General features: G+C 42.9%; 1 protein-coding gene across 1 annotated transcript in view; it reads right to left on the bottom strand.

Moving 5' to 3' along the window:
• Window positions 1-3,717: 3,717 nt before the first annotated feature.
• LOC104543525 (guanine nucleotide-binding protein G(olf) subunit alpha) overlaps window positions 3,718-9,746 on the bottom strand; it is a gene marked incomplete at its 3' end in the record, with an annotated part of 114,811 nt that continues 108,782 nt past the window's right edge. Inside the window, exons 7-11 of the mRNA XM_010188158.1 lie at window positions 8,476-8,549; window positions 7,536-7,594; window positions 7,172-7,292; window positions 5,793-5,923; window positions 3,718-3,785 (exon numbers count right to left, since the gene is read on the bottom strand). Coding sequence (XP_010186460.1) covers window positions 3,718-3,785; window positions 5,793-5,923; window positions 7,172-7,292; window positions 7,536-7,594; window positions 8,476-8,549 — 453 coding nt within the window. The remainder of the gene's footprint in view (window positions 3,786-5,792; window positions 5,924-7,171; window positions 7,293-7,535; window positions 7,595-8,475; window positions 8,550-9,746) is intronic.

Raw genomic sequence — 9,746 nt, 5'->3', positions numbered from 1 at the left:
CCCTAACGTTCTGTGATTCTGTGATACAGAAGGACAGAAAGCAGAAGGCTAGTTCTTGGGATAATGATTTTTATAAAGCTTTTCTAAATTTTATTACAAATTACAATGGCTAAAACCCAAAAGACACTCTTTTCTCTCTCTGGCTACACTACGTATTTTTAACAGAGATTTATTTTACATGTGGGCTTGACGTTTTAAATGCCTACAGTTACAGATATGCAAAGCTACAGACATTTAGAAGCCCTGATTTACATTATCAGATCAACAAGAAATGCAGATTTTTGCAGGTAACTTAGGTAACATGAGATACTCAACACTAATTAAATAGGGGGCTTCCAAATGTATACTAAAAATTACTGTTCTCTTACTAAGCTACACTCAATACCTAGTTCAACGGTTTCCCGCATGAAAAATAGTAATTTAACAACCTTGTCAACTGATAAGTTGTTCAGATCTTATTTAAAACATGAAGTGCACCAGAAAATAATGAAATCACTGCAATGGTGGCAGGATGCTAAAACTCCATTAAAATGCAGACTGTATTTGTCTGCCTGCAGGATACGGGCCTCCAAATCTCCCAGAAAGGTTTGGGGAGAGTGTTGTTTCATGAAGTTTAGTGGAAATCGGTCCTTTAGGAACCCAAGGGCTGAAAGACAGTGGAGTGCATAGACTCCCATGATGACACTAATTTTAAAATAGTAAAAAGTGCAATAGAGTTCTATTTTTGATACAATAGCTGCTTTACATTTTTTTCCCCTGCAGACCTGTTCTGTATGACAGAGGCATTATAATGCCACTCAGATGCAGCAAGGAGAGACCAGTCACTAAACATTTTTTTATCTCACAGAAGAAAAAAACCATCCCAAAATGATGATCCAGTCTGCTTTCAACCACTTTTTTGTTCTTCACTCGCAAGCCTCGGAGGCATTCAGCCCTGGCCTGTCGCAGAGGCCCGCTTCACTTTTGCTCTGCCCTGCTTGAGACCCAAGGCTGTAGGAGCAGCCTCCAACTGCTGTCGCTGTGCTTGCCCTCACCCCTTCCAGCACGCTGCCTTCGAGCAGCATGGCCTCAGTTTGCTGTTAATGAGTGCACTAACATCTCCCCATGGTCCCACATAGCAGTTATGTACTGCACGGGTGTAAGAGGGGCATCAGGCTCCCGCCCTGATGTGCTCTTTCTAGGCCTAAATGTTATATGCTGTCAGTGAGGGACAATGTGCAAACGCTTTCAGTGTCACCCTACTGACACAACTGTCCATCTTTTTCTTGTGTTTTGGTAAAATAAGTGCTCTTTCAGGAAGTGTCTGCTTGCGTCTATCATGCACCAATTCCACTAATGTCTATGGTAGTAAGCTGCCTACAATGTTCTGGAGATAACTGGTTGCATATAAAGCACATCAAACGATCTATTTTCAAAATGTTAGGGTTTTTTTTTATCCCTAATATCTCTGTTCTCCCATTTTAGGACAAATGCAATATTTTCACCCCTGCTCAAAACTCATCCCGAATAGTAGAGTTTACTTAGCACCAGTTCAAAGGGGAAAAGACAGCAACAGAAGTACATTTACCATCCTATAACACAAGTGGGCATATTTAATACTGGTGTCCCTACACCTACAGGGTCATGATGACAGTTTTCAGCAAGAAGCCAAACGCACGATTCGAAGGGGCCTGGTCTAGGTGTTTGAACAGCAGCTCCTTCACCTCCCAGATGCAGATTTGTTCAAAACCAGCATGAACCAGAGGGGCCATGCCACTGCCTTAACAGGGCTTACTTATCCCCTGAGGATGTATCAAAACACAACAGCAGCAGCTGGAGAGCCCTGTGTACAAAACAACGAGATAGGGCTGGGAGCAGCCTAAACAAGGAGCACATGAGTACGCTGCCTCTGTGAAGAGCTTGGGAGGAGAAAGGATGTGTCTGAGCCAAAGGAAGGAGAATTTCCTACAAGATACATCCTGCCAGCCCTCACCCACTGCTCCCCCTGCTAAAATCCAATGGTGCCAAGCAGTCACGCCTGCCACCCAAGTCCCAAAGGCCACAGGCCCCCCTCACAATTCTGAAACCAGAAGTTGTTGTATTTTGCCTTCCTAATACTCATACACTACCACGTACCAACAGTTGTTAGAAACGTGTTAACCTTCTTCTAAAGTTGTTAGAATGTCATGCTTTGAATTTGCCAGTGCCACTGCCTACAGCCAGGTAGTGCTTTAAGGGGTGCAGCACCATGGTGGTGATTTTCACATGCATCCATGCCTTATGCAGACCTGCTACCATGACAAAAATTGTAATAAAGCCTACAGAAGAATAAAACCAGAGTTCTCTGAATAGTCTAGGAAAAACACAACAGAGCAGGACAAGGAAAAGGTCATAAATGAAGAGACTTGGAAAGAAACGTATAAGGCAGAGCCAGGAAGGCTGTAGGTAGAAACCATGCACCTTTTTGTCCTTGCACCTGGCTGAGGACACCAGACCTCTCCCAGGTCTGTATGTTGAGCTTACTTCCTCTGTCCTCTTTGTCCCTGCTCTCCAAAGCTTCAGCCTTTAATGCCTGTCCCCATGAAACTGGAAGTCACCATTTCTCCTTGGCCTTTGCCCACTTTGCCCTCCCCGCCAGGCTTATGCATGGCCTCCATTACTCGGGGCAGATTTAGCTTGAAGTGAGCTTTTTTTGGGTAAGTATTACGTTAATACAGCACAACCTGATGTTTTTTCTCATTATCTGGAAAGTAAAGGTGGTGAATTACTTCTTTCTTTCTTGTTGCATCAACAGCTGAAAATCCTGACAATACTTGTGAATGCTTAATGACTTCAAAATTCTTAATTTTAATGATTACATTTGTTCACTCAAACACCTCCATACAGTTTCCACCACTGGGGCAAGATGGATGAACTTTGGTTCTGGTCTCCGTTACTGCTTCACACTCTGGGAAAGACTCAGTATGAGTGTAGCTGTAGGTGATATTGGATTAAGATCCCTGTTTCTGATAGCAGTGCTGGGCTGTGATCATGTGCCTAATAACTGCTTGTATCTTCAAAATGTAGACAACACCTCTTCAGCTCCCTCTTTGGAGGAAACCTTAAATGTAAGAATAACTGTGACCAGACAAAGAAACTTTCTTATGACTCCTCAGCAGGGCCACAGCACCAGTCCTACGGTGAGGGAAAACTCCAGACTGGCACAATAGAAATCTTATTTAAGGATAAAATCTGCTTTTCTGTTCACTCCCTCTTGCCAGCTGACTACTGCCAAAGCTCTTGGAGGAATGCAGGATAAAAATGAAAAAAGCCTATTTGCTTAAACATGGACTGGACTGATACTCAAAATAAACATTCAAGGCAACAGCCAGTAGCATCTTACAGGTAAAGACAACCACAGAAAACTCTGCTAATGGCAGTGGAAATAATGCCCAGCATTGCCCCCCCTGCACAGGGAACCTGGAATCAAGCAGGCAGGCACATAACCATTTTCAGCACTAGCACTTGCTTGCTGTGTGATGCTTTGCAGGGCAGGTGACTTTATATAAAATGGGCATAAAAATGTGCAAGCACTAGGGAAGGTTCTGCAAGATGGGTGGCTGAAGAGAATTAGGGAATCGCCAGACGTTCTCCTCTCCTTCTAGCTTTCTGCAAAACCCATCAGCTTTCCCTAAATAAACTGTGCCATCTGCCAGTATTTCCTATGATAGAATCACAAATAAGATCAAAATTACTCACTAAAAACTCATCCCGGATGAAGAACTTGGCTCTTGTGACTTTGGGGTCTTCTCCTGCATCTGGTGTTGCTGTTCAATTAAAAATAAATGACATCAGAAACATGAAAAGCAATCACCTACTTTTCATAATAAAAGATTTAACGAGGAGGAAATAGTCCTTTGATACAGAAATTAAGATATTAAATATCCACAAGAGATTCCCAATAGGTAATTCTAAAATAGAAAGGTACTGTAAAATCTGAAAAAAATCTTCTACATCTTTAACATCTTTTAGGGACCTGAAAATTGCTGAAATCGTTGCGACAATGACATTGGTCATCTCATAAAGAGGCTTACTCACACAAGTTTGTTCACACAGATATAAAACAAGTGGGAGTTAGGGTTTAACTTTTATCAGAAAATGTGACCACAAAAAGCAGCTCAGCTGTTCACCTTCTGCAGCAGAACAGCATCTCTTGAACGGAGCTTCTGCAGGCAGGCATTTGGGTTTAAAAATGGTTAGTCCAAGATGACACTTGAAAAAAAATGACAGCATCAAAAGGTCTTTTAATACATACATGTATTATTTCCAGGCCCCAAGGCAGCAGAACACTTAGACACACTGCCCAGCGAGGGGCCTTAGACTAAACTCTTGTTGAGGGGGAGGCTCACTGGTCAGTACTGTCTGTCAGCAGATGAAGCCATCTCCATCTAGGTCATGTAACAACCATATTTACCCTAGGTGTAAAAAACCAATACAGTGAAGACATAACCTATCAATTTCCCTTCATCTAAGATACCAAATCAGATGCTTATAAACATAATATGATCAAGGGCAGGATTTATCAGAACATGGAAAATTTTTACTCTTCTCTTCTAGGGGTAAACACAGATCAGCAGCACAATCAGCAGCATCTCAGAGTTCAATGCTACTGTCCTTGAATAATGTCAGCTGAAGTTAAAGAGTAAATGAACAACTACAGTTTAAAAATAGAGAGCTACTTCACATGTGAATATTCTGGATCACTCTGGATATCCGCTGTGAAACAGGAAAAGCTACTTTATTCTGACAACTGGCTTACTATAAAAAAATGTTGAAAATTTACCCAAACTCTGTATATATGTGATGTGGTGTATGACTGGGAGAGGGAGATTTGGGTGATGGTGACAGAAGGTATCTTCTGAAAGCCCTTAGCATTAACTGGTGTCAGGTTAACTCAGATTTTAGGACAGGTCATTTATCCTCTCCACATGAAATTCAACACCACACTCCTGAAATTCCAGACCTGAATGAAAGCTGAAAACAGCTTATTACCATCTTGACTTCTGTAACCTAGGCTGTTGATGGTTAGTAGAGAATGAAAGCCTTTCCGACAGGTGGCTGCAAGCTCTGTGCCAGGGGTGTCACTGGGGTAAGGCAGAGGCCAGTGGTCAGAAAACGCAAGTTTTATCCCTGTTGCTAGACACAGATATTTGGGAAGCCTTCTGCCTGATATAAAACTGGCACAGTAACAGGGTTTACTTATGCAATACATTACTGCGGTGCAGGAATCATTGTATTTCTTGAAAGGACAAGAAACCAAACCCATGCTAATTGCTCCATCATCACAGCTCTCTTTGTATTTATTGATGTGGTTTTCCTCCACTAAAGTGCACTCAGTCTGCTGGGCTTCTTGTCAGTATTTGCAAAGGTTGAAGTTTACAGAGTTGGAGGATGCAGAACGGCTGCAAAATACGCCTGACGAGTCCCTAAGGCACTGCAGGAGGCCCAGGCAGAAGCGCCTGGCAGAGGAGAGACGTGCCTAGCAGCTTTGCTTTCCTGGGCCTGCAGGTTGCTCCAAAGCAGGGGAAGGCAGGGGCTCTGGAGCCAGCCCCTCACAGTCCCCCCATGCCACCCAGCAGACAGAGCTCCTTCAGACCCTGCCTGTGCTGTGCACCTCTGAGTGATGTGCTGCTGGCACACTTCTTACCTGACCAACAGTTTGCGTTAGGAACAGTGTGCATGTTTGTGGATTTGTGTGTGTGAGAGACAGACAGAGACCGAGAGAGGAACTATGGGCTGGGCTACATCAATCCCTGCGTGGTGAAAATCCTTACCATCCTCAGGTACAGTATAATGCGCGTATTCAGGAAAGTAATCTTCGATCTTTGATTTCCCTGCCAAGACTTTTTCAGCGAGCATGTCCTGCTTATTCAAGAACAAAATGATAGAAATGGTCCGTAACCATCTGTCAAAAACAAACCAAATGTTTGTGTTATTTCTGACACCTTAATCAAGCAAAATGCATCACTTCAATAAAAAATTTACTGGCTATCCCTGCGTGGACAGAGAGTGAAGTAGTGTGGAACATGTTGCAACAATAAAAAAGATGACCTAAATTATAATTTCAATTGGGTTGCACCTGTGCTGGTGGGTATATTTATAGGATCTGTAAATACATTTATAAAAACTGCAGTAGACACTGCTGAGGGGATCAGTCTTCAAATATTGCTTTCTGAATTATTATTTTGCTATCAATTTGGGAAAATGATGACATTGCCTAAAAGCACCATATTCCAAACCCAGACATTACTGTCTACCTTGTTTGGTTTTGCTGAAGCAAGGGAAAAAGGCTGGAAAGCTGCCTTCCCTCAGACTGCTCTGTCTTAACTGACAGTTCATCCACACAGATATCCCGTCTTTTAGGGTGGCCTGTATAACACCTGATGAATATAACATCTCTTCTTCCCCAGTTAGTACCTAGCAGTCACTGTAATGATGTGCCTTTGGGACTCGCACTTTACATGTTTCCTCACTCTATCTTCCAACACACCTCAGTGCAGAGCATCCTCATAGGTATGTGCTGGAAACTCTTCATTACCTTACTTTGTGTATCATTTTTACTTATTTTCTATTAGGAGGATACTCAGGTTGCTATTTGGTTACGTATCTACAATCTACATGCACGGTGGCAGAACATTTCGATTTGAAATATCCCACAAGGCAGAGACTGCGCTCTCAGAGACGGGTCTTACAAGAGCCCGTGCAGCTATCGGACGCAGCATCAGCTGGGGAATCGAATGCAATGCCAACAGATACCTGCTCCTGCTGCTGTGTTTAGGGAGGAGACAAAATGTGATTTGGAGGATGCTCTCAGTCTTGGCCAAACAGTGCAGTGTCCTCAGGAAGGGGTCTCCCGTGCTCCCCTTGCAGCAGCTGGCATGGGGAGCTCACCCTTTCCGAGCCATCCCCACATCCTGCATCGTTTTGGCAGTAGCAGCAAAATGCTGCGTGCACCATCCCTGCATCACAGTCCTTGCTGAAGAGGGGACCCTGCGACCCTCCGTACTGTGGGGGCACCCAGCGACCTGGCCCTACGTGGACATTTTATGAATAAGCAATCTGAGCATAGAGTAAGGTGGGTCCTGTTTTGTAAGGATTTGAACAAACTGTAGCTAAACTGGAGAGGGCGGGTGAGAAATGAGGTATGTTATACCTATTATTCCAGATACTTTTGAAAAGGTCCAGGGATTCCCGTAGTCTGTTTGTGTTATTGTCTTCCCGTATTACCATGTTGTAGCTGCTGCAAGCCACAACAAAGATGATAGCCGTGACATCTGGGCAGAGCACACAAAAGAAAGAAAGAAAGAAAGGAGAGAGAAAAGAACATCTCCATTATTCCAGCGCATACACCTTGGGGTAACACTGCCATTATCCTCCAAACTGCCAAAAATACCCAAAGAAAACACCTGCAACATTGGACTTCTGTATTAGCAACACACTACGTGTGAATATAGTATTAGGCTCCTCAAACCTCAGAGAATAAGATCAAAATAAAAATGTGGAATATTTTCACTTACCATTAAAGCACTGAATCCATTTTCTTCTCTCATCTCTCTGGCCACCTACATCAAACATGCTGTTAAAAAGCCATAGGATGTTATATCACTTATGTGCTCTAGGAAAGTCACACAAAGCATGCAGCACGAGGGTTCAGTTTAAAAATGCGACAGCCCCAAGGACAGCGGCAGTAAAATACTGCCTGAAGGGGAGAGCGAGCTGCTGATGTTACACTGCACAGCTCCACCTGCCGTGCTCTGACAGGAGAAGGCCACTGAACCCAGAAAATGATAAATATACTGTTTTCCAAGGAAGGTGTTGACCTCTCCAGTTCACAGAAGTGCATGTAGCATGTAAGGTTGGACCTACTGTACGATAAACAAGGGCGGGTTTTGGCATGTTTTGAAGGGTGGTGGAGAGAGTGTGTCTCTGTAAGGAGAAGGATATGGGGGCAGCTCTCCCACCTTTCTGGGCAAGGACAGATGAGGGGAGGCAGCTCGATGGTGCATGTTTTACAGAGATACAGCATAAAACTTTGATAAACACAGAGCTTGCATCCCTCTGGAAGATGAGGGACATTTAACTTTCTTCATCCCACTACATAAAGCCGGACTTGTGGCAGGATTCTCACTGACTTCTGTGAGATCTTATCCCAAAAGTACTTCATGAGTTTAGAGTGCTATGCCAATGAACCAGTCAGTAAAAACAGTTACAGACAACCCCACATAGAACATCACTGATAGACGTAACTGACATCAGCTCTTTTTTACAAAGTATGGGGCAATTTGACTAGGATCTATGGAAAGAGAGATAAAAAACCAAACCAATCAAAAGAAAACCCCCAAACCCCCCCCCACTCCCACCCTAAACCTACTATACTAAGATTACATGAGCACAGACATCTGAACTAAGTTGTTAAAGATTAGTATGATATTCATAAATTATTACTAATACACTTACTGGAAATTTACTTTATCTACTTGAAATCTTGTTTCAAAAATCCCTGATGTCAACACTCTGCATCTTAATAGGTCCTGGAAATGAGAACGCAGAAACTGATCAGCAAGTTGATGTTTTTCTTTTCTGACTTCATTTTGTTTTTAAAAGCATGGAATATTATTTTTCATGGAAAATCTTAAATGTTCCATTTAATTACAGTTCAGTCAGACTTGTTAGTAAACCTGTATTAGTCCATACTGGCACAGTGGATATACACAAACATCATCTCTGCCTGTGGCTTGTGCATACTTGAAAAGCAGGAGACCCTATGTTAAGTTCTTAGTGCCCACTGAAACCTGCTATTGATGGTCATATAATTTTGTAGGTGATGTGGATAATGAATTCTGAAGTTACATAAAACTAAGAAAAATACATTATTCATGTTGTAAAGTCAAGTATTCAAATGTTAGAAAACTCCAGATTTACAGTTGCTCAGGCAACCTTAACTCTGCCCTCTCTTGTACTGAATGAGACAGGAACCCTGTTGAAATAATAGCTTGTGACTGAGTAATTAAAGCTCTATTACAGAGCACAAGGGAACAAAATTTAAGTTGCACGTAAATCTGGCATTCCTTTCTTTCTTACTTTTCAAACTAACAATACTTTACAACTTAAATAACATTCTTTTAATAATAAAAAAATAATAATTTCCTAGATTCTCAAAGGAAGTATGCAAAGGCAATTTATGATCCATACCTCAGGCAACTAGCTCACCGGGTGTCATCACCACCACCAGCAGCGTTTTTAACCTTGACAATCTAGCCCTGCTGCTTGGGCAGTAGGGACAGAGCAAAATCAGGGGGTGGAGAAAGCTGCTGGCTGCCTGACGGGGATGAACACCCCTGAGCAGTCCCTTGGGGAGTGCTCCTTTCCTGGGGCGAGGGAAGGGCCGCTCAGTCTGGCTCAGCTCTTCTTGCCACACAGCGGCTATGGAAGCGGGGAGGGAAGGAGGCAGCCGGCAATGCAGAGTCTGGCACAGCTTGCCTTTTTCCTCCACCCTACCACCTACTGCTTCAAGTACTCTGGTAGCTGGCAGATCTTGGCTGCTTTGACAGCTGCATGAACTCAGCTGAAGGGCACATATTTAATTATTTTAGTTATTTTATATGTTACTGTCATTTTCTGTCACTTGCTGACATTTGTTTGTTATTGGACTGGGTCATTACTGTGAGATGCTGCAAAAAAATTAAAGACAGTAAGGGATAAAAAAAAAGAAGGTAGTGATTTTTACC

This window comes from Mesitornis unicolor, unplaced genomic scaffold (genome assembly GCF_000695765.1).
Source record: "Mesitornis unicolor isolate BGI_N332 unplaced genomic scaffold, ASM69576v1 scaffold4107, whole genome shotgun sequence".
NCBI classification, from domain to species: Eukaryota; Metazoa; Chordata; class Aves; order Mesitornithiformes; family Mesitornithidae; genus Mesitornis; species Mesitornis unicolor.
This window is presented reverse-complemented; position numbering and strand designations above follow the sequence as displayed.